The sequence below is a fragment of the Phascolarctos cinereus genome, unplaced genomic scaffold (assembly GCF_003287225.1).
Source record: "Phascolarctos cinereus isolate Bilbo 61053 unplaced genomic scaffold, phaCin_HiC Scaffold_2;HRSCAF=192, whole genome shotgun sequence".
NCBI classification, from domain to species: Eukaryota; Metazoa; Chordata; class Mammalia; order Diprotodontia; family Phascolarctidae; genus Phascolarctos; species Phascolarctos cinereus.
In genome coordinates, this window is record NW_027555625.1 from 323540806 (window position 1) to 323566592 (window position 25787).

General features: G+C 41.7%; 1 protein-coding gene across 9 annotated transcripts in view; it reads right to left on the reverse strand.

Moving 5' to 3' along the window:
* Window positions 1-25787, reverse strand: part of PTPRT (protein tyrosine phosphatase receptor type T) — a 1323147-nt gene that overhangs the window by 620071 nt on the left and 677289 nt on the right. For all 9 annotated transcript variants that reach the window (XM_020998700.2, XM_020998699.2, XM_020998698.2 and 6 more), the window contains one exon: window positions 16644-16937. In XM_020998700.2, coding sequence (XP_020854359.1) covers window positions 16644-16937 — 294 coding nt within the window. The remainder of the gene's footprint in view (window positions 1-16643; window positions 16938-25787) is intronic.

The window sequence follows — 25787 nt, forward strand, 5'->3', positions numbered from 1 at the left end:
ACTGTCATTTTTTAAAAATATCCTTTCTAACTCAACACTTTCATCCTAGCTGATGCAGCCAAGTGGCACAATGGATAGAGCTCTGGCCTGGAGTCAGGAAGACCTGAATCCCAAACCAGCCTCAGATACTAACTAAGCTGTGTGATTCTAGGTAGAGCATTTAATAGCTGTCTGCCTCAGTGTCCTCAATTGTAAAATGGAGATAATGATAGCATGCACCTCACAGAGTTGTTGTAAGGATGAAATGAGAAAATAATTGTTAAGCACTTACCATAACATCTGACACATAAGTGTTGTTGTTCTGTTGGGTTTTTTTTTTATCGTTATTTATCGTTTTATCAGGAGGTGATGTCTTAACTTGTACTGGATTTATCTGGATTGAAGTGAGGCAGAGCTGCACCAAGTCATCAGCCTCACTCTCTCTTCCACAGTCATCAAAATCCAGTGGCAAGAAAAAATCCAGGATGACTGGCAATGGCCCAGGATGCAGTGGACAACCCTGACATCTTTGATGTCTGACCAAGCTCTGAGTGCTCCACAGCATCTTCTTCAGCTGTCTTCATGACCATGGGGACAAATGATTCTCATATGCTCATTCCACCAGGGGAAGAAGTCTTCATATCCCCCTCACTCACCAACGGGTCTCAGGCCTGTAGGTTACTCTCAATATGGTTTAGCCCATCTGCTGAGACAGTTTTATTGGGGTATGGCTGCTGGGGCTGATATGTGTGGCATACAGTAGGTGCTTGATAAGTGCTCATTCCCTTCCTTTCAGTCAGTTAACAAGAATTTGTTAAATGTCTACTATGTGTCAGGAACAGACAGAGGAGACAGAGAAAAGTAGAAATGTTCCAGTCCTCAGAGAGCTTACAGATTAGCAGAGGGAGACCATGGGTATGTATACACATATATTTAAGAAAAATGCCAGGAGAAGGCATTGGCGACTGAGATGTCACTTGATCTGAGTCACAAAGGATTCTGAGAGGCAGAGGTAAGGGCAATCCTGGCATGAAGGGTAGTCAGTGTGAAGTGGAAGCGAGCAACGCAATGTCATGTATGGGGAACACTAAGAGGGTCAGTTTAGCTGGCTTGTAGTGTGAGTAGAGTGGGAAAATGTGTAACAAGCACGAAAAGGTTGACATCTCCAAGAAGCTGTTAATGACACGCTGGGCCCCAGAAGCAGAGTCCTGCCGAGGGAAGCAGCAATTCCCCATGGTGCCACTAAAGGTGTCATTCAGAACACTGAGAACTGGTAGCAATCCCTCTGGGCCCCAAAGGAGTACTAATTGATGGGGAAACGGAAGGCTTCCTTGCTTGTCATGCTGCCCTGTGCCTCATCACGGCCAGGATGACACTGCCATGATGAAGCCTTATTTTGTCCAGAGGGATTTGGCTAATACAGGCTTTAAATTTGAGATTTATCAAGAGGAGCAGTTACTGGTGCTCTTAATGTAATCCAGCAGCGGTTTGCGCTTGGTGCTGACATTCAGAATCGATCCTGAACTGTACTGTTTATTCTCTTGTCTAACTCTCTTGTTCTGGCTAATGCAGCGTGATCTCTGCATTAGGCTTTCTTCCCAGGCCCCTGGTGCCTGGCACAGCAGCCCTAGGTTCTAATCAAATCTGACCTTGTTACAGCTTTACAGCGTGCAAAGAAAAGCAGCATTGGACCAGGCTCACATCCATTCAAGCTCGTCAAGTTAGCAGTATGGGTTTCTTTGGGGTTGGTGGGTTCCAAGGAAGAGACAGGGGTGAGGAGGCAAGGAGAAAGGAATAAAGAGAGAGGAGGAGAGGAAGAAATGATGGGGTTGGACTGGCCAGGGAGAGGGAAAAGGAAGTAATTTGTGAGTATAAGGAGAAAGAAGAGGAATAGGATACAGGGAGAAAAGGAAGAGAGAGAGAGAGAGAGAGAGAGAGAGAGAGAGAGAGAGAGAGAGAGAGAGAGAGAGAGAGAGAGAGAGAGAGAGAGAGAGAGAGAGAGAGAGTTCATAATGAATAGTTCAATATTTGGCTTGAAGTTTTAACAAAAAATAAAAGTTTCTTCAAAACAACCATTCAAGGTAAACGATGCAAGAAGACTATCCCAATAAAGCAAGCTAAGGCTCAGAACGATTTAAGTGGCTTATCCAGTGAGTACTGGAGCTCATGCGGGGTAGATTAGAAAGAAATAGGTAGGAAAGAAAGAATAAATGAAAAGAGAGAAGACAGCAATGGGTGCAGGAAGAGGGCATGAGTACAAAAGAGGAGAGGAAATGATTAGGCAAGGAGGGAATGTGTATAGGAGAAGAGAAATAGAGAACAGACGCAGAGAAGGAACATGAGGTTGAATTTGGGTTTGCCTGTCTTAAGAAAAGAATTACAATAGGAATGCTGATGCATCCCTCTGTCTGTGCAGGGAAGGATATGTTCACATCCCATTTCTGATACTCAACAGGTAAATCGCCACGGACAAGGCATTCAAGCTCTCTGAGCAGCACAGAACAATGGTCAAAATGTCGTATTGGGAGTCAGGAAAAGCTGGGTTCAGCTTTAACTTCTGACAGTGGCTATGTGACAGCAGCAAATTAATTAATCTCTCTGAGTCTGTTTCCTCATCTGTAAAATGGAGAGAAGCAGTGTGGCACACAGGATAGAAGGCTTTCCTTGGACTCAGGAAGTTCTGGGTTTATGTCCCACCTCCGACGACAACTAGGTGACCTTGGGCAAGTCACTTAACTTCTTAGTCCCTAAGCCAAATCTCTAGGACTCTAAGTTGAATGGATACAACCCTGGTCCAGTGCTGCTTTTCTTCCAAGGATTCAAATGCTTCCCATGCTGTAAAGATGTAGCTGGGTCAGACTTCTTAGAACCTAGGGCTGCTGTGCCAGGCACCAGCAGCCTGGGAAGAAAGCCTAATGCAGAGATCACGCTGCATTAGCCAGAACAAGAGAGTTAGACAAAAGAATAAACAATACAGTTCAGGATCGATTCTGAATGTCAGCACCAAGCACAAACTGCTGCTGGATTGCATTAGGAGCACTAGACATAGTTTGCTCCAGCCTCCTCTGGAATACTATTATCTATTCCCAAGCACCCTATGTTCAGAGGAATAATGTCTCAAGACTGTTGAGACAATACTAAGAAATTCCTTCAGGAAAAAAAACAAACCTGAAAGTACAGTCTGGAGTGCTAGGGACAACAATGTCACTGCCTTCCAGAATATGATGTGAAATCATTTGATCCAGGACTCAGACTAACTGACCTTGGCCCTGAAGGTCAGAACCAAGAGCAAGGAGAGGGAGGAATTTCAAAACACCAGATTTCAGTTCACTTTAAGGAAGACATTTTTAATTCTTACAATTATCTTAAAATGCAGTGGGCTGCTTCATAAGGTGATGAGTTCCCTGTGTCAGGAGTTATTCAAGTAGAGGCGATGTCATCTCCTGTGCAGAGAGAGAAGATTTACGCGCTGGGTCAATGGAGGCATTAGAGACATCTGAGGTCCTCTCCATTGGCATTCTATGGTGTTACAACATAGACGTTGCCTGGCAGTTTATTTTTCCCTTTGTTATTTGCTTTTACTAAATTTCCATTTTGTCTAAGCTTAATTTTCTCATAGTGTCCCTTTCTCAAAATGATGACAATTTTTCAATTTTTCTGATTAAGGGATTCCAGTTAGTCACTGTTAAAAGTGTGATAAAATACAAAGAGGGCTGATCCTGGAGTCATGAATTCCTAGACCCAGGACCTAGTTTCTAATTCCATCTTTTAGGCTGAATGTGAGACTCTGGACAAGTCACTTAACCTCAGTTTCCCCACAGGTAAAATGGGAGTAAAATAATACAGTACCCGCCTCACACAGTTCGTTTGCAATGCATGCAAAGTGCTTGGTAAACCTTAAAGAGTTATATGGATGCCAGCTATATCATTATCATTACCACACTATGGAAGACTTGTGAACATGTGTGCATGCACGTGCATGCATAGATAAATGCGTCTGTGCCTCTGGATGTATGTGTGGGGTTAAGTATATGCATGTGGATATGTGTGCACTTATGAGTATGTGTATATAAACAAAGTTAACAATGCAAGTAGGGGAAAAGGCAAACCAAACATCCCTTCAGATCTCATCACAATAAGCTCCAGGGCCCTCTCCCACTTCAAAGGCTCCTCCCAGTTCAAGAAATGCTTTATCTTCCTCTTAATGATCAGAAGATTCCATATCTATAATTGCTGGCATTTACACAGCTCTGTCACATCTCTTCTCATCTGAACCTCACAACAGCCCCTTAAGGTCAATAGCAAGGGTATGGGAGAAAAAGCCCCCACCTTGGAGACTAGAAACCTGGGCTCCCATCCTGACTCTGCGGCAGATTAGAACGATCCTTTCCCATTTCTATACCTCTGCTTCTTCCTCTGTGGAGTGAAGGGCGTAGATACGATCATTTTTAGGCCCCTTCTGACTCCATGACATGAGTATTATCATGCTTAGGGGTAGAAGGGAAGCATGAGCAGGAGAAGGAAGAGGAAGAGATGGAGAGGAAGAAGGGAAAGGAAACACCATTAATATTCTACTTGGAGCCTCTAATTTCACCAAGAGGGAAAACAGGCTTCTGATTCCTGCCCTGCCTGAAGACCCTTACTAGGTTGAGAATAGTGATTTTAATCTCCCCCCTTTTTTTCACTACTTCCCCCCCAGGGTTGAGTGGGAGGAAAGTTTTCAGGTAGCTCTGACAACTCAAAGAGTAGGCCATATATATGTAAATAGAACATAAAGCCGCAATCAGCTCTTACAGGGAAAAATGAGGGCTGAAGGGCCCCCAAATCAGCAGCATATACAATCTCTCTGCAGCAAGAACTATGCTCTTCACATGGAGGGACCAGACATTCTTTGAGGTCAAAAGAAATTAGTTCCAAGGGAAAAAAGGCATCTGATTTAAGTGGATAAACAATCACTGGAAAGTATTCTTTACCCGCTAGGTTTCCTGGTGTAGAATTTTGAAACTGCGGTATGAAGAGAACTGAATGGAAAGACACTTAGAATCATACAAAGAATGTCCGAGCTAAAAGAGACCTTTGGGGCCATCCAGTCCAACCCCTTCCTTTTATAGCTGTTCTCGGAAAGTGTTGACAAGGAAGAAGGAAAAAGGGCACAGGAAGGACTTCAAATACCCAAAGGCTGTCATGGGGAAAGGAGACTTAACATATTCTCCCATGTGGCTCCAGAGGGCAGGACAAGGACCAATCAGCACAAATAAGAGAATGGAAAATACTGTTCTAACAAATGGAGATGAAATGAGCAGCCTCAGGAGGTAGACAGTCCCCCCAAGACTCACAGAAGCTTAAAGATGGAAGGGACTTCAAAGGTCAGGGCCCTACTTTAAGCATGAATCCTCCTTCTAAAATCCCCAAGTGGCTGTGAGCACCCATTCTCTTCCTAAAGGGTATCTGATGACAAGGGGGCGCTCTTCTTCATGAGGGAACATCTTGCATCATTGGGCAGCCCTTATTTTTAGGAAATTCTTTCTCATCCTGCACTGAAATTTATATTCTTGTAATTTTTGTCCATAAAGCCTTAGCTCTTTGAAAACAGATTTTATTGATAGCTTATATCACCTACATTTGTCCTCTCTCAACCCCTTAACTCAGGGGCAACTAGATGGCCTAGTGGATAGAGTGCCAGGCTAGAATAAGAAGATTCATTTTCCTGAGTTTAAATCTGGCTTCAAACACTTACTAGCTGCGTGACCCTGGGCAGGTCACTTAACCCTGTTTGCCTCAGTTTCTTCATCTATAAAATGAGATAAAGAAATGGTAAAACACTCCAGTATCTTTGCTTCTTCTTCTTTTATTTTTTTTTGGGCTAGGCAATGGGGTTAAGTGACTTGCCCAGGGTCACACAGCTAGTAAGTGTTTTGCGTCTGAGGCCATAATTGAAATCAGGTCCTCCGGAATCTAGGGCCGGTGCTCTATCCACTGTGCCACCTAGCTGCCCCACACTCCAGTATCTTTGCCAAGAAAACCACAAATGGAGTCACAAAGAACAGGACATGACTGAACAACAAATCCCTTATCTCCCCTTTCCCGAGCTATTCCCTTTAATGACAACACAACAAACATTTAAAGGGAAAAAGAAATTCGTCAAAATAAATCAACATATAAAAAACTGCAGCATTATAATTAATGATGCAAACCCATGGACTCCACTTCTGCAAAAGAGTGGGGAAGGCATCATTTCAAATCTCTTCTTTGGGGCCAAGCTTCATCATTATAATTTCATGAATTCCATTTCAATTATTTTATGGTGGTATATATTGTGTGCATTGTGTTTCTGGTTCTGCTCACTTCAACAGCCCCAATTCCTGTATATCTTTCCACACTTCTTTGTAGTCATCATGCCCATTCTTTCTGGCAGCACAGCAATATTCCATTACATTATATCATGATTTGTTAAGGTATTCTTCAAATGATGGGTATCTATTTTGTTTCTACTTCTTTGCTACCACAAAAAAAGAATGCTGATACCAATATTTTGGTGTATATGAAGCTTTTCTTTTTGTCAATAACCTTCCTGAACTATATACGTAGCAGATGAATCTGAGTCGTAAGGCATAGATATTTTAGTCACTTTATTTTCATAATTCTAAATCTTTTTCTAGACTGGTTATACCAGTTTATAGATTTACCAACAATGCATCAGGGTATCTGTCTTCTCCTAGCCCCTCAATGTTGTCACTTCCCACCTTTTGTCATCTTTGCTAATTTCCTGATCGTGAGGTAAAACCTCAGAGTGGCTTGGATTTGCATTTCTCCTATTACTAGGATGTGGAGCACTCTTTCTTATAGTTAGTTGTTAATAGTTTGTAATTCTTCTTTTGAGAATGATTTCTTCATATCTTTTGAGCATTTATCTTATCTATTAGGAAATGGCTCTCGGTCTTTGATATTTGTTAGTCATTTATATATCTTGGATTAGCAAACTCTTATAAGAGATATCTGATATAAAGATTCCTCCCCCAGTTGACCTATTTCTTTCTTATCCTGGATGCATTCATTTTGTTTGTACAAAAGATTTTAAATTTCATAAAATCAAAATTATCTGGTTTGTCTTTCATAATTGCCTTTATAATTTCTCTCATTTGGCTAATATGTCCTCTCCTCATAGCTATGAAGGGTATATGATCTGCTTCTCTTTTAATTTCTTCTGATGTTATCATTCAGATCGCATAACCATTTTGAACTTGTTATTGTTTTTGTCAATTAGTTTTGTCCAACTCTTGGTGACTCCATTTGTGGTTTCTTTGGCAGAGATACTGGAGTGGTTTGCCATTTCCTTCTCTAGCTCACTTTATAGATGAGGAAACTGAAGCAAACAGGGTTAAGTGACTTGCCCAGGGTCACACAGCTAGTCAGTGTTTGAAGCCAATTTTGAACTCAGGTCTTCCTAACTTTAGGGCCAGTTCTCTATCCACTATGCCACCTAGCTGCTCCACTTTGAACTTACTGCAGAATAAAAATGCTAGTTCTGCTCTTTGGGGACAAGAAGAACAAATCTTATCCCTCTTATAGATGATAGCCCTTTTATTGAAAGCCTATTATGTGTCAGGCACTTTATGCCTGGACAAAAATGAAGTGGTTCCTGCCATTAGGGTGCTATTTCAAAGTAAAAATCACGGCCCCCTATCCCTGCCTTCAAGTCTTCCTTTATGCAGGCTAAGCATTCCTAGTTTATTCAACCAATGCTTCCATGGCTTGGTTTCTCCATCGTGGTTGCCTTTCTTTGGACCTGTCCCAGTTTGTCAATGTCCCTTCTTGAATATGGACCCCACATTAAACCTAATATATTTGCTTAGGGGAGACAGTGTGCTATAGAAGATGAAGGACTGGTCTTGAGATTCAGGAAAACCTAGCTGCTGGCTCTGGTTCTGCTTCAGACAGACTAGTGCTGGGGCCCAGCTCAGCTGCAGATCAGTTGCCAAGGTGTGCGTAGGCAGTGGAGAGAGAGGGGGTGGGGGTTTCTACAGGTAATTCTCCCCATGGATGGCATGGCCAGCCTGACTGAAAATAACAACACTTGAGCAGAGGCGAGACGGTCACTTAAATCAGGGATACTATAAAGAGGATTAGTAGAGCAGGCAGAGATGTAGGATGATAATGGGCAGAAGCTGCAGGAGCAGGTTTTGGTTCAATAGAATGAAGAAATTCCCAACCTGTAAAGTAATCCCAGGAATAGGCTGCTTGGCAATAGTGGTGTTCCTGTGCCTGGGACTGAAGGTTTTGAGATGGAGCTAGGACTATATGTCAGAGATTAAACACACAGCAATTAGTCAGCAACAATACATGGAAATGAAGAAGTCCCTGCTCTCAAGAAACAAATTATATCAAGGGAGGCAACATGTACATCTATTATATATAAACATATAATAAATAACATAAATATATATCATATAAAAAGAAAAACATGTAATACATATTATCTACATAGATATATACACACATACATGTACATATATACATACCTACATATACATGTGTATATGTAGGGTGTGTGTGTGTGTGTGTGTGTGTGTGTGTGTGTGTGTGTGTGTAGTTATTTATTTATTTATTTATTTACTATATACAGAATAAAAATGGAAAAGACTAGGAAGTTGATAGGCAGAGGACATTAACTTTAGAAGGGAACAAAAAGGTACTAGAGAACTAATGTTTACCAATGCTTAACCACAACATGGGTTAGGCCCATTCCTCCTCTTTCCCTTTTACAACAGGAATTCGTTTTCCTTAAGAGGAAACAAAGTGGTGCTGGGACTCAATCGGTCCCTGATCCCTGATGCAGCTCCTTTTCCCCTAGGTCCCTATTCCCAACATGGGATGGCTCTAGGTCCCACCTCCTCGTTCCTGAGATAGGGATATGCTTTCCCTAAAAAGAGACAAAACTGTCCCCAGAATCTCTGGCTTCCCTGACACACTCTCCTGGTCACTTATGGGCATAAAAGTCTCAATCACTGGAGTCTGGGCCCCTCAAACTTAAGAGATTTTTGAAGATCACAGGAGGCATCATTGTTCTGATGAGCAGACACATTTCCATATGTAGACAAGGGAGGTCAGGTCCAGAGATACTGAGTACCACCAAATCCTTGCTGTATTAGAGCAAAGTAAACCCCTTTTTTGTTAGTTCTTCAGTGACTTGTGTCTCATTATTTATTCCAATACTGAACCTAAACTAAGAGAATGCTGGTGTCAGAATCACTTTCATGTAGAACTCAGAGCTATAGGAGTAGAGCATATGAGGCAAGGGAGACAGCAAGTGCAAAGGCATGGAGGTGAGAGATGGGATGCTTTATGGGGAACACCAAGAAGACCAATTTAGCTAGACCACTGAGTGTGAAAAGGGAAGTGATGTATAATGAGGTATGAAGAGTATATTAAGGCCAGATTGGGAAGGTTTTTGACAGCCAAATAAAGAAGTTAATTTTATCCTAAAATCAATTAGGAGGACTCTAGCTTATCAAGCAAAACTGCATTTGAAGAAAAATCTCTTTGGTATCTAGGTAGAGGATGTACAGGAATGGGGAAAGACTTGAGGCAGGGACACTAATTAGGACGCCATTCCAATAGTGCAGGTAAGAGGTAATAAGGGACTTCAGTAAAGTGGTTGCTATATTGTAAAAGGGATGTTCTATGTTGTAAAAGGTATGGTTTAGATTAGATGATCACTATGATGCTTTGTTACTCTTAGATTCTATGATTCTGAGCAAATGACCCCTAAATCGCCTTCCAAATATGAGTTTTGAGATGGGAGTTTCCATAGGGAGGGAAATAAGGAAGGGATATGGGTAGAAGGGTCAACTAGTCAGATGCCTCTCATCAATAAAACCCTGAACAACTCATAAGGTAAATATTAATAGTAACAATTGCAGCAAAATAAATGTCACTATTATGTAAACATAAATGTAGATGACATTGACTTGATAGCCATTAGCTCAGGAACTCTGAAGATTTTCCTAATGAAAATCATAATCATTTAAAGAAATTTGGCTAACTACCCACACTGAAAATACATATATACCTATGGGGGGGAGGGGGGGGAGAGAGAGAGAGAGAGAGAGAGAGAGAGAGAGAGAGAGAGAGAGAGAGAGAGAGAGAAGAGAAGAGAAGAGAAGAGAAGAGAAGAGAAGAGAAGAGAAGAGAAGAGAAGAGAAGAGAAGAGAAGAGAAGAGAAGAGAAGAGAAGAGAAGAGAAGAGAAGAGAAGAGAAGAGAAGAGAAGAGAGATCATCCTTCATTTCAAAGAGGACCAATGATAATACAGGATGTCTTCCTGAATCAGTGAAGTCCAAAATCAGAACTGAGAATAGCCCAGGATGCAGGGAATGACCTTGATGTCTCTGACATGTGACCAAGTTCTAAGTAGTCCACAGAGCCTGCTTCAGTCATCTTCATGGCCATTAGAACAAATTGTTTTCATCTGCCCATTCCACTGGAGGAAATGTTCTCATGCATGGGGTAGACACTCCCTAACTCACTGATGAGTCTGAAGCCTGTTGGTTACTCTCAACTTGGTTTAGCCCACATGTTAAGATGGTTTTACTGGGCTATGGACACTGCACATGAAACAGCTTCTTGGAGCCACATGTGAGATTTAGGTGAAAGGTGGACACCAAAGGTGGATAAGCAGCCCTAAAAAAGTGCTTAACAAGCCTTCACACCAGAAGTATTAGTGCTCCCTGAATACCCCATACTCTCTTTGTTTCTCTTTCTTTTCTCTGTCTCTCTGTCTCTCTTTCTCTGTGTGTGTGTGTGTGTGTGTGTATCTAGAATGCCTATTACTCAAACTATGATATATACTTAATTTGAATGGATAGTCCACAGAGCTTACTGGAGGGTATATATATCTTATCCATACTCTTCCAATGGAAAATGGGCTAGGTCCATAACTGGAAGGCAACATAATATATTGAAGAGAACATTAGATTTAGATTCAGAGAACCCTGAGTTGAAATGCCAGCTCAGTCACTTATAACATGCACTGGGGACAAGGTTCTCAGTCTCTCTGAATTTGTTTCCTCTTCTGTAAAATGAATAGATTGGAATATATGACCCATAAAACATTAAAATACCAAACAAAACACCCAAAGGAAGTCCTTTAATGTATTGTATGGATCTTATGTTGGGTGATTAATGAGAGGAAATGATTTAAGAATCACATAGGATTAAAAGGCAAGGATCTCTACCAGTAGAGGAAATACCTACATGCATGAGAAATGTATCCACTTAAGTGTCTAAATATGAATTAGCATTATAGATTTGGAGAGATTATAGATTTAGATTTGAAATGGAACTCAGAGTTACTCTATTCTAACCTCTTCATTTTATAGATGAAGAAAGAGTCTCAGAGAGGTTAAGCAATTTCCCAAAGTCACCCTGTAATTAAGCAGAAATGGTAGGATTCAAATTCAAGGCCTCTGACTCTAAATTCAGCACCATTTCCATTATATTATGCTTGAATCATAAAAATGTATCAATGATTTAGGTGATAAAGGTCTGGACCAACAGCATGGGAATAAGACTGGAGGAGAAAGGGACATATATAAAAATGTTTACTCCACAGGAAAAATTGACAGGACTTTCTAACAACCTGAATATTAGAGATTTTAGAGTGAGATGAGTCACAGATGACTGTGGGCTTTGGAGTCTGGGTGACAAGAATAATGGTAGCACCATTGAAGAAATGGAAATTGGGGAAAATTCCACATTTGGTTTTAGACCTACTAAATTTTTTAAGCAATGGCAACTCATCCAAGTGGAAATGGAGGGGCAAATGTGGAGCTAAGAGGCCAGGCAAATGCAAATTTCAATGTCATGGGTTACAGAGGTGCTAGCTGAAACTTTCAGAGTGGAAGAAAGCCCAGAATAAGAAAATACTTTAAAAAGCACAGCAAGAGCAAAAGGACTGAAAACTAAAGACCAAGGACCAAAGACTGGCCCCAGTTAGGATGCATGAAGTTTGACAGGAGCCAAAGAAAGAAGGCAGAAAAACTGAACACAGTCAGACAGGAGAAGAGAATGCTTCAAGAAAGACAAGGTTACTACGGCAACCTCATCCTCTCTGACTTCCATTCAACTGCTCACTCATTCTATTCCTTAAGTGTTTACAGCGTTCAGAGCCCTGCCCCTCTGTGCTGGTCAGAACCATGATCTTTATCCATCAATCAATAAGTGTTTATTAAATGTCTATGTCCCAGGTACTGTGCTAGGTGCTAGGAATACAAAGAAAGAAACCATTTTCACTTTCAAGTAGTTTACACTCCAACAGCGGGAACGTATAAGTATGTACAGAATATACATAAAGAGAATCAATAAGAAATGTGCTCAAAGTAGTTAAATACAAGGTAGTTTGGGAGGGAGGGCATTAGCAGATCAGGGGGTCAGGACAGGCTTCCTATAGAAAGGAGTGTTTGAATTACATGTTGAAGGAAGAAAGGGATTCTCTGAGACAAAGGTGAGCAAGAAGAGGGGATTCCAGGCACGGGGGAATGGCCAGTGCAAAGACAGGAAATGTGAAATGCAACGTCATGTGTGAGTAAGAAAAAGAAAGCCAGATGGGTGGGATCACAGAGGGTGGCAGGAGGAATAACGTACAATGAGATTGGAAATAGGTTGGAATTATCCTCATGTAGCTTACAACCTAGTTGAGGTGGGGGAGAAGAGTTATACAACACACATCCAATGGACAAGGAAGAGCACAAGAGCTTAAGAAAAAAGGTAGCCACTTTCTCTTGTTTTCCTCCCCCCAGTAGTAACAAAATGATTTATCTTTTTAAATCCCTTCATTAGCTTCCTCCGTGTTTTCCTGTCAAGGTCAAAATCATCCTAGGTTTTTTTTTTCTTTGCTTATGTAAATTGTTCCCATTTCCCTGGAAACTTCAACAGGTCACTCCTCTTTCTGAGATGGTTGGTCACCTTCTCCTCCTGAGAATGGACCCTTTGCTTCTCCTTTCTTCCCTTTCTCCCACTCTGCTCCCTAACATTAATTGCTTCATGATGGACATTATCTCAACCATTCAACTTTGTGTTTTACTCTTGTCCGGTCTTTTGTTCCAAATTCCTTTGGGCAGAACTGAGACCCTGGGCATTTCAAGCTTTTAAAAGTTCTACTAAGTGAAATATTGGATGCACTTTGTGGGTAATTATTAATAAAGAAAGCATCACACAACCACAGTCTAACAGCCCCCAAAAACAATATCCCTGAAGGGATATTGGCTGTGAAAGCCTTTTAAAGATTAATTATAATGGAAAGAGTATCCTTGTACTATCAGCATCATGTGGGGATGCGATTATCTTGTGGGTGGCCCATTTTATAAAATATGGTCCATTCAAGAATGTAACAGTTACTTACTTAAAATACCAGCATTTTTGAAAATGTATTGGCACATACGGCATCCTAACTAATTACATTCATAGTAAGAGTCACAAAATTGTGCTTGTAACATGTAAAAGCCATTCTCTAGGTTTGGGCAACATTTTGCAAGAGACTGTAAATTTTTATTGAGATGATCATCCTGCAATTGAATTTCAAAATTATTATATGATCATCAGAAAATAAGTCCATGGGGACGGCTAAAGTACCTGGAACAGCATTTGTAAAGATCAAAAACCCTAGAAGCCCTCAGATTTACCCTGTGGACAAAGAGAAGTTGTAGCAGCAGGAGCCAATCAATTACTTTTATGGACGCAAAGTGTATTACAAAGCTGGGGCAAGAGATTAGCCAGTTTAATAACACATCTTTATGTCCTTTTTAAAGCAAGAGGTTTCATAATCAGGTTTCAATGAGGAATTTGATCAAAAGCCTTTCTGCAAATCTAAGAAAAGGGCATTTCCATTTATTTTGTTAGTTCTGTCACCTCCTAAAGAATGATTCCCTAAAGGATATTCACTTTAGGGCTGATATGCTTACAGCAGCAGGCTGGGAATAAAGTGTGGGCATCAAAAATGGGAGGGGCCATCGCCAGGTACCTCACTTACAGCTACAATGAGCCAGCCTTGTTGTACTCCATTCTATTCAAGAAGCATCCCCTAAGTGCCTACACTGTGCAGGGCCCTGGTGGACACAGAGATGAATGAGATAGTCTCTGCCATTGAAGAGCTTACAGTTGAATAAAATATATGAGATTTCTGCTAAGCAGGAGGAGGACCTTTAAAGTTGAGAAGGGACAGGGCCATGATGGCCATACTCACAATTGTAGGTTCAAAAGTGATTTGAGGTTATCTGGTCCAATCTTCTTATTTTATAGAAAAGGAAACTGAGGCCTAGAGTGGGAAAATGATGTGTCTTCGGTCATGGAGCTAGTGTCAGAGTCATAACCAGAACCCACATTTCTCACTTTCCAGGTCAGGGCACTTCCTGTGACAGTAAAGGTTTCAAACCTTTTTTGTGTGTGTAATAGACTCTTTTGGCACTCTGGTGAAACCTATGGATTCCTTGTCAGAATAATGATTTTACCGGCATAAGATAAAATACAAAGGATTACAAAGAAAACCAATTATATTGATATACAATTATCAGAATTTTTAAAAAATAAGTCACAGATTCCAGATTAAGTACCCTCCTCTATAAGGTACAACCTTCCCCAATAGAGAGCAAGGACAACCTTTCACTATGCTGATACTGAAGGGACATATTACAGTTGATTTCTAAAAGGCTTCCAGAGCTCACATCCCTTTCAATGATGCTGTTGACATGTATAATTTTATATTTTCCTTTTTCTCCTTCTCTCTATTCTCTTTTTGTTCCATGGAAGGATCATAGTGTGACTAGAGCTAAAAGGAACATAAAAGGCTGTCCAGTTGAACCTTTTCATTTTGCAGATGAGGAACCAGGCTCAGGGTGGGTAAATGACTTTTCCAAGGTCATAAGGCTGATAAGTGAAAATACAAATAGCTGTTGCTTAGTTTTAGGGAAGTGGGATGAGGAAGAAGTAGACATATCAGCAAAGAATTGGGTCTCAGATCCAAAACAAGGGGGAATGCTGAATGGAAAAGTCTGGTGGTGGCTGTTATTGTTTGTCCTTAGTTCTCGAAGAGGATCATGACATCAGGGAGGTGATGCCATGATATGCAAGTGAATCAGATTTAAGTGAGGGAGTGCTGTGCAAAGTCACCAGCCTCACTTTCTCCTCTAGAGCCATCTGGGTCCAGTGGCCAGATATGGATCAGGACAACTGGAGACGGCCCCAGAAGAGCCTGGTGATGGAAGCAGCAAAGGATAAGCACCAGAAGGCCACTTCTAAGGGAAAGGCATCCTCCAAGGTGCCACAGGAATAGTTACAACCAGGAAAAGTCAGCTCTCTCTATAGCCAGTCTGAGGTAAGGAGAAATACTAGATCCTGGGCCGGGGTGGGGTGAAAGGGAGATGTTTTATCAGCTGGAATCATGGTTGCCATACCAATCATGACAGAGAATTCTTCTTGAAATTCAGCTAATGAAAGTACTGGACACCATTACTTGAGTTTCTCCACATACACAATAGCAACTTCGCCCTGCCACAGCTACCATCACTCTCTGCAAAGAGATTCACATGCCTCAGGAAGCAGGCCACAGGACTAAATGCCTGTAGCCCCCAGCTATAGCCACACCTGCAGAGAGCCCCTCACCCTCCCATCCAGACACAGCAGTGCTGCCAGAGATAGAGAATCCAGCAGCAGAGCCTCTTCCACTCTGCTTATTTATGGCCTGGACCCTTCCCAGCTTCACTAGGGAGGAATTTGCCAAGCTGGACTTCTATATAATATGATGAGCTCCTGTCCAAGCTATTACCCCTGCAGGTACTGGCTGGAGGCTGGCCCTTCCTTCCTCCTCTGTGGTGTAAATAGGTGTGTTGCATTCAAGGACAAACCTCAAGGTCTCAGCCAGGGGAGGAATACATATCATCCTTTATGTCTCCAGAAAAGTCAAAATTTGTAGTGGGAGCTCTGCTGGTCTGCAGGAGACTCTGTGATAGCAAGAAAGGTTGAGGAGAATTCCTGGAGCTGGCCCAGGTGTCCAGGGGCAAGGGCCCACCAATGAGAATTCACCACTGGCTAGCTTGAGCAAGACTCATGTCTAAGAATGTGATTCTGAAGTTTCACCTATGACTATTATTACAGGGAACTTCCAGGGAAAAGATAGGACCTCATTGTACATAGCAATCTAGTTTCCACCACTTCCAAATAAAGTTTACAACTGCACAATTCCACAACTACAAAGACATCGTAGTCTTGTTGGCCTTCTTCTTGGTGGTCTGGAAAAATCAAGCATGTTCAGGATGGCACTGGCAATGATACACAAGAGAGGAGTCGTGAAGGATGGCAAGGTCCTTTTGTGTGCAGGTGGCAGGACTGTTTAACAAAGTATCTGTGGAGCCCCAGGCAAGCCTCCTCTACACACCTGCCCGGTGATTACACGCTCTCTGAGCAGGAAAACCAGGCAAGGGCTCGGAAACACAGCCTGAACCAGAAGGCCACTCAAAAGCACAGGCTGAGCCTTTTCTGTCACTCTCAAGCGTGGGAAACATGACTTGGCAAACATTAAGGTATTATGCCATCGCAGAATGCCAAGAGGAGAAACAGACCCTGGATGCTTGCCAGCCCCCAAAGCAATCAGTCAATCCCTGGTGGAGCTCCCTACCTGCACACTTGGTCCTGGTGGTCAGCGGGGGGCCTGGGGGGCCCGTCCCACCCTCGCCTGGCCTGGTGAGCAGCACTCGGATTTCATACTCCACGTCAGGGTCCAGATGCCATAGCTTGTAGTTGGGAGAATCGACGATGTGGGTCTCAGCCCAGTTTCCTGTGGTTGTACGGTACTCCACCTCCTTCAGGATGATGGGCCCATCTCCAATTATGGAGTTGGCATTCGGTTTAATCCACAGATAGGTGGCCCCAACTGCCAGCAGCTCAGGAGGAGCAATGGGAGTGGGAGGTTCTGGGGAAAAAAATTAAAAATAAACAAGACATTAGAGGAAAAGTGAATTAAATCCAAAACGGAAATAAGATTATGCCCAAAGTCATTAATTCAGGACTAAAGCACAAACAGTGGAATGACAGACTTCTCAGAACTAGAAAGGACCAAACAATTATCTAGCTCAAACCCAACCTCAACCACAAAGTGCCTTTACAATGCTGCAATAGATATCGCAGCTCAACTTTGGCTGGAGTAACTCCAGTGATGGAGAGCCCATGAGCTCACAATTTCAGATAACAATATATAATATACTCTTTCTGGTCCCCATCTCATACCATAGAAATACACACTTTTGCAACAGTTTATAGAGTTTTAGTCTCTGTGTCTGTGTCTCTCTCTTTATCTCCAGGGTCACCCTTGCTTACTTCCCAGCTAGAAGCAAGGCAGGCACTCATAGGCCCAATACTGCTGCTGATCTGCATGGAAGCTCTGGCCTGCTCGATTTTCAACCTGAGCCAGTCTGCCCCTTTCTCCGGCAGCCTGACGGCCTCCACCCTGCTTCGTGGGGCTTCACCATATTGGTGCCAACTTAGTGTGGGCACAGATCAGTTTTAATCTGACTGTGGCCAATAAATCCTAAGCCCAGACAATTCACCAGCTTTGGCTTCTCTCAGTAGCAGGCATTATGGATGTGGACCACCGTGCCTGGCTATTTAGAATTTTAAAACAACCCAACACATTATTACAGGTACAAAATCTGGCTACATTCCTCTTTGATGCTGATGTAGAGTAAGCATTTTCAGAGGAAAGAGCACTAAATTTGGAGTCAAAGGACACGAGTTCAAATTCCACCTCTGTCATTTGTTACCTGATGCTACCTTTAGCAAGTCACTTCTCCGTCGTAGGTCTAGGTTTCCTCAACAGTAAAACGAGGAGGTTGATTTAGACGGCCTCTGAGATCCCTTACAGCTCTAGACCTGTGATCCTATGGTTTATAAGGCCTCCTTCATTGGCTAGAAAAGCCCACCTTTCACCCTCTGGGCCCCAAAGAGCCAACATTAGCTTTGGTTACAGTTGTAGGCTTATTATAAATTAAAACTCTTCTACTAATATTGTCATTATGGCATGAAAGCAGTCAAGGGCTCTTGAAAGGTTTGCCACGTGGGGGCAAAAGTCAGGCAGGTCATGCCAAGTTCGAATACTTCTGGGACCTGGCCCACGTGCCTGTCATCAAAGTATCAGCCTAGCAAAGGGCAGATAAGCCCCATCCCAGAGGGCTGGACAGCAAGGCATGAATTTTATTGTGCAAAACGATGCATGAAGCCATCTACGTGTGAATGGAAGAATCAGGGTCTGCATTAGTGAAGGGAGCACTTAGAGAAAATCAGGTATCTCTGAAGTATTCAGCAACTGGAGCTCTTTCTTAGAATTATAAAATAGTAGAATTCATGGGGACTTCAGAGGTCATCTATTCCAACCCATACCTTACAAGGACTTTCCTCTACAACACCTTCAATAATTACTCTTCTAGCCTCTGCTCGACCTCCAGAGATGGAGAATTCATTATATCTCAGAGCAAGCCATTCTACTTTGGGGGAGTTCCAATTGTTGGTAAATTTTTTCTCTCACATCAGACTGAAATCTGATTCTCTGCACTTCCACCCACAGTCCCTAGCTTTGCCCTCTGGGACTAAAGAGAAAAAGTACAATCTCTCATTCACATAATGACTCTTCAGATACTTGAAGGTCCCCCATTTCCCACCAAAGCTTCACTTCTCCAGGTTAAACATTCCCAATTCCTTCACTCATTCCTCAAAATCAGTTCAAGTTTCCTCGGCAGAACAGACCTTCTCCTTGGGATGTGATCTGGCTTCCTAAAATGTGGGACTTAGATCTGAAAACAATATTCCAGGTGGCGTTTGAGCAAAGTTGATTGCAACTTCCCATATTCTATACACTACATTTCTATTAATGTAGCCTGATATTAAATTATTATTTCACTGCTATATCACCCTGTTAACTCATACTGAGCTTGGGGAAACAAAAAAACAAGCAAGCAAACAAACAAAACCTCAGAGGACTTTTCATTGATTATTATCTATCCATGCCTTCCCTCCCTCATCCTGTACCTACAGAGTTGATTATTTTTTTGAATCCACATCTAAAACTTTCCATCTATAGAATTTAAGATGTATCTTACGTTTAGTCTAATTTTCTGGCCTGATCATATATTTTCAAATGCCAATTTTTTCATTACCTTTCCCTCCCAGACTCAAATCATCTGCAAATTTGATAAACATGTTCTTTATGCTTTCATGTAAGTCACTGACTTCACGGGGACATAAATGTATATATGCCTTAGGGCATTCAACTGGAGAAATCACTCCAAGTTGATGGTGATCTGTTAATCATCTGGTGTAGAATCTGGTCATTCAAACAGTTCCTAAACCCATTTAGCTTTACCATAATCCATATTGATTATTACAGGCTGTAAAGTATCTATGGGAACAGAAAACTGTGCTGAATAGGGCCTAGGAAAGGGTTAGGGAACTTGCAGCCTCAAGGCCACAGGTGGCCTTCTAGGTCCTTGGGTACAGCCTTTTGACTGAATCCTTTTATTAAGGGGATCTGTGAAGTTTGAATTCAGTCAAAGGGCTGTGCTTGAAGACCTAGAGGGTGACATGTGGCCTCCAGGCTGCAGGTTCCCCACCCCTGGCCTATAAGATATTTCCTTATTGAAATAAAATCTTTTAGGACCCAGTCTGGCTACTATAGTCATAGGAGGGGCTTAAGATGAGTCCTAGGCAAGATGAGTCCCTCACAAAGTCATGTTGGTCATTATATGGTCCTGGGTTATTTTCAACATGTTTATAGATTTTTTTTTTATTGTTTGCTCCAAACAGATTGGTAAACTGACAGTATTTATGGCCATGCCTTTCTCTTTTATAAAATTAGGCCCTCTTCTTTTCCATTGTCCAGCTACTAGAAATCTTCTCTCTCATGAATTTCCAAAGGTGGGATCTGTACCTTGGTGAAACCTTTGACCGGCTTGTTATTTGACAATTTAGAAGCAAGTAAGTGGCCTAATGGATAGAGTGCTGGGCCTGGAGTCAGGAAGACCTAAGTTTAAATCTAGCCTCAGAGACTTACTGGCTGGTAAGGCTGGATATATAAATCTGTGAGTCACCTACATAGAGATGATAGTTAAACTCACAGGAGCTAATGAAGAGATAGGGAGAGAGAAGAGGGGGAGAGAACATCAGAAAAAGAGAAGAGTGACCAGAACAGAGCTTTTGGGAATATCTACCTTTAGGGGCTGTGAATACAAAAGACAAGCCAGCGAAGAAACTTTGAGAAATCGGAGAGGCATAGGCACACGAAGCAGCCTTTTCCAGATTGCTTCCCAGGGTTTTCTGTTCCCCTATCCCATGTGATACTTCTCATTCCAAGATCCATAAGAGAAAAAACGTGTTAAACATCTCAACCATATGGTACCGTCATTCTATAGATAAAAACAAGTCTCTGAATGCCACAGCTAGAAGGAACATTAAAGATTTTCTCTTCTGATCTCTTGCTTTTTCAGAGGGGGCCGCTGAGGTGCAGAGAAGGTAAGACTTTTCCCAAGGTTACACAGCACGTTAGAACTGGGAGTGCCCAGGAAATTTCCAAAATAACAATTTCCTTTTCCTCTTCTTTCTTCAGTTGTGCCTCAGAGGGGGTTTTCGAGTACTGCTTCACCTGAGCCTTTGAAATGTATAAAGGAATATTCTGGCAGCCAGAGTCCCTTGCTGTCCTTCATCGCCCTGTCACAGCCTACCTTTGGGAGGTGGGCATGATGCATAAGGGACCACGAGTGCTGCAGAACTCAGTAGATGGGACTGTGGGAAAAGGCTGCCAAGTCGGTAACACGTGGTCTTGTAGCTTTGTAGGCGTTTAGTTCAGATTAATTCACAGAAGGATCCATGGGCAATCTCACAGGCAACAGTAAAGGTTTTGTGACCATAGCTCATCTGCCATCTCCACTTTGGGTTTAAACATTCAACAGGAAAGAACATCTGCACGCGGCGTTGTTCACCAGAACACTTTGTCCCACACTGAAGGCTTCTTTTTTATTATTAACCTCATGTGGGACGCACTGGGCTACAATCTCTAACACAGCCATTCTTCTCAAGGATGAGATTGATATTATGAAATGTAAAGGTAAGAGTAGAGCAGCTGCAGTGTGGTAGCAGGACCACTGCATTGCTAGTCCAAGAGCCTGCAGGTAAAGTCATGGAGTCATAGGGTCATAGGTTTAGAGCTGCAAGGAGCCTTAGAGGTTATCAGTATTCTCTTGGAAAAGAAATTACTGAGCTATAGAAAGTCAGAGCTACATTTTTCCCAGATTTTCCAGATCATTTTACAGGGGGGAGGGGAACAAAAGAGATTAAGGATCCTGTCCAAAGTTCCACAGGTACTATCAGAGTTGGGGTTTGACCCCAGATCCTTTGACTCCACAGTCAACATTCTGGTTTCAAATCCTGAACCTGAATTGCACTAGATGAGTGACCCTTAGGCAAGCCAGGTTTCAAATCCTGAACCTGAATTGCACTAGATGAGTGACCCTTAGGCAAGCCACGTTCACACCATGGAGATTTCCTCAGATGTAGAATGAAAGGGCTGGACTGAGTCAGAAGGCACACTTCAGAGGAAAGGGTGCTGAATTTGGAATGAAAGAAACCTGCATTCAAATCCCAGCTCTGCTGCTCACTACTTTCGTGACCTTGGGCATGTCATCTAAATTTCTTTGGGCTTGTTTACTCATTTATAAACTAACTGGTCTCTAAAGTCTTTTCCTGCTTTAAATCTATGATTTCTATTATTTCTAAATGTCCTGCTGGCTCCAAATCCTTGAATTATTGAAAAGAAAATGAAAGAGTCTAGTCAGGATGATTGAAATTACAAATGTTTAATAGTTATCATGAATGTCCAAATATATGCAGCAATAATAACATTTTTGTAATGCTTTATGATGTACACAGTGATTTCCTCCCAACTGCTCATTAAGTCAGCTAGGGCAAGCATTGTTGGGGGGTTTTTTTAATTTTACAGATGAGGAAACTGAGGCTCAGAAGTATGAATTGACTCTTTCCATTCAGTTTCCATTGTTTTCCTCTTGCTGCTGTTCTTTCCATTTACATTATGGTAATCATAGTGCATATTGTCACCTTCACTTTGCTTCTCTTTGAGCCATGTTTTTAACAAATTTGAATTTCTCCAAGACACTTTATCTCTCTAGGCCTTAGTTTCCTCTGAGACCTTCCATAGTTGTTAACCCAACTAGTACATTTCTGAACCAGGATTTGAACACAGGACTCCTGATTCCACATATAATATTTGCTGAAGCAAGCTAAAGAAAACTGTTATGCAAAACCATGATTTTTGCTTGAATAAGACTCAATACTGAATTATTGACACTTGGTTGACTCTGATCTCATGGACTGAGTACTCTCTTTATTGACATAGATCACAATCAATCCACACCTTTTTTGATTCTGTTCAACTCTTAACCATGGCCTTTCATAAATCCTCTACTGGGGGTCTATTCAGTGTTTTAGAGGCCTTCCCCTAGATCTCCTAGGCACTGTGTGGATGTGAATTCAGTATATGAGCTTTCCATGGATTATTCCCTCCTCCCACTCCATGACTGACTGGCCTTCTTTTCCAGTCATCTAGATTACTTACAATATCTCTTACACTACCTCTCCCACACAAGTTCCCACTGGGAACATTGCAGCCTATTCATTCTCATCCTGAGTCTCTCTGTTGGCTCTCAGCTTTGACTCTGTAGGAACAGTAATATTCCATGATCTCTAACCTCAGGGCATCACCACAAGAATATTATTAAAAGGATGGGCTGTTCTTCAGGTTATATATTGCTGTAAAGTACCTTGGAAATCGTGAAGTCCAACATTCTCTTATAATAGAAGGGGAAACTGAGGACCAAAGAAGGAAGTGTCATAGAGAAGTTTGGGTTTATCAAAAACATGACCATGTAGATAATGATACCATCATATAAATGGAAAGAATAGCAGCAGCAACAAAATAATAGAAACTGGATGCTGGAACATTATAATGGCCATGTTTGGCTCCAAAGAAGAGACTGTCAGCATCATGCTATCAAAACTATGGCTTCTGCTTGAACTTCCCTCTACTTCTTTGTAGGGGGAGGGGCTACAGAAGTGCATATAATTTCATACTTTTTTGATATGTTGGTTAGTTTTACAGATTTAATTTTTTTTTTTTACTATACAGGATAGTTCTCAGGAAACAGGATAGAGGAGGAATACGATGGGAAATGGAGTTGGCTTTCAAAACCAAAGCTATCAATGAAAATTATTTTTTTTCAACATTACTCATCTTCCTAAGGTCTAGGCTTAATTCTGGGCCCAATGTCCACCCAAGACGGATGAACAGCTCTTATCATTTGTCTGTTCAATTAGACCAGAGGCATTCTTTATCTCATAGGATTTTCCTGGGGCATTGCTAGTCAGAAGCTTTGGGCTAGCTGTAGCTCTAATTTGGGAAATTCATAGCATTACAAATAGGAATATCCAGAGGACTTTACATATGAAGGGAATGACACTTGGACTTGAATTCTGAGAGGCACATCTATAAGAATGACTTTATACCTCCTTTGGTAGAAACCATGACAGGCAATCACAAACCAAATTAATTATAATTGTTACATTTTTTTCAAGGAGTCTTCTTGGATTTTTACATATGCATGGGAGAGACTTCTTTGAAAGCCTTGAAGATTACATTTTATTCCACCAAATCGAATGTTTTGATACATTCAACAAACAATAAAATCAAGAGGATCTTGACTTCTCTACATTTTTCAGCTGATCATATGACTGTGAAATGTAATTATCTACGGAATCTCCTTTGCACACACCCATTGGTTCCCTTCTCATATCTTAAACAGGGATATGATCAATCTGTGTGTAGATTATTCTCATTAAAGTTTTGTAGGGATAGGAAAGTGGGCATATATGGGGTGGTAATTAATGATACTTTCTCAGTAACTTATTTTTGCTAATAATGTCAGAGGTTTTGTTCTCCCCCACACATCCCTGCCTAACTTTTTTGGTATCCTCTATTCTTTTAGAGACCCTGAGAATCAATCCTTCTATACCCTCAAAACTGTGTCATCCAGAATACTCCATGAGATTTTTGCACTGGCTGTCCACCCCTCATATCTGGGATACTCTCCTTCCCCACCTCTGCCCACTGGCTTTCTTGGCTTCCTTCAAGACAGCTCAAATTCTGCTTTCTTCAGAAGGCTGCCCCCAGTGCCTTCTCTCTAAGACTGCCTTCCATTTGCACTGTATATATCTTGTATGTACATAGCTATTTGCACACTACGTCCCCTATTTGAATATAAGTTTCTTGCGGGGAGAGAAGGAGTTTTTGCTTTTCTTTGTCCCCCAGAGCTTAGCACAGTGCCTGATACATAGTAAACATTTAATAAATGCTTGTTGACTAACTGTAACATCCAGCATGGTAGGATATGTTCTGAATGGACTTAGTCTTGTTCAGTTGTCCTCCCATCATTATGTTCTTTACTGCCATTTCTACTTTGCTTGAGTAGCAATGCCAGCAAAATGGCTCATGCTATTCTTACGTTTTACAGTTTACAGAGAGCTTTCCTAAGGAAGACATAAAAATGCCAGTCTAGGATATTTTGGATCCTTGTAATTGGTGAGCCTGCGTCTGCCAACTCCAGTGATATACAACGGCTGCACCTGTGCACAATGCCTTGAAAATATAAAAAGGGCATACTTACTAGTCAAATACAGGCTTCTTGAGGGTAGGGTTTGTTCCATTTTGTCTTTGTATTTCCTTTATTATATGGCTATGGACCATGGAACACAACAATCTCTAATGATTTGAAAATGAGGGAAGGCAATGCAGAAGCATATACATGTAGCAGCTATGAGCAGATTGCAACAATCTTAGAAACTTCTATGAAGAAGGTAAAAATGTCATCAGGGAAATGGATGATTGATGAAGAAATGGGGCTGGTCATGTGGCAATGATGAGCAATAATAGATGGGTGGACCAAACATTTCATAGGCATTCTTTTGAAGTGGTCTACCCTCAGCATGCTGGGGGCAACCCTCTGTGGTTAGCTCAGCATGCAGGATGGACAGGCATGGGTGGGCTCCCATCTGCATTATTGAACTGGGACATTCACACAGATAAGAACATATACTCACAGTTTGTGAGTACCCTCAGTGCCTAATATAATACTTTGCTCACAGAAAGGAAAATGTGTCAAAGTATAGAAAGTGCTTTGCACATCTTAAACATGCATAAATGGCACCTATTAATATCATAGTGTACTTTTGATTATATTACTATGTGCTTTATGAACACTTGTCAGACAGAATAAAAACTTTGCAAGATATTCCACTGAAAGTAAAGCTAAAGCCACCGTGGCAGCCAATTGACTCCTTTGGCTGTACCTGAAGCAGAATCTGAATTGAGGTATTCCTGACCCCAAGTCTGGCACTCTGTCCACTGCACCATATGGCTGTCACAATGACTGCATGTGCATGTGTGTATGTGTGTATGTACATGAGCCCGCATATGTGTTTGAGTGAGAAAGGAAAGAATATCAAATCTCTAATATTGTAAATGTGCAACAAGTCAAAGCAAAGGGCACTTTGAGTAAAAGATCTTTGGGGGCACCTAGGTGTTGCAGTGGATAGAGCAATACCAGCCCTGGAGTCAGGAGGACCCAGGTTCAAATCTGACCTCAGACACTTACTAGCTGTGTCACCCAGGGCAAGTCACTTAACCTCAACTGCCTTAAAAAAAGGTCTT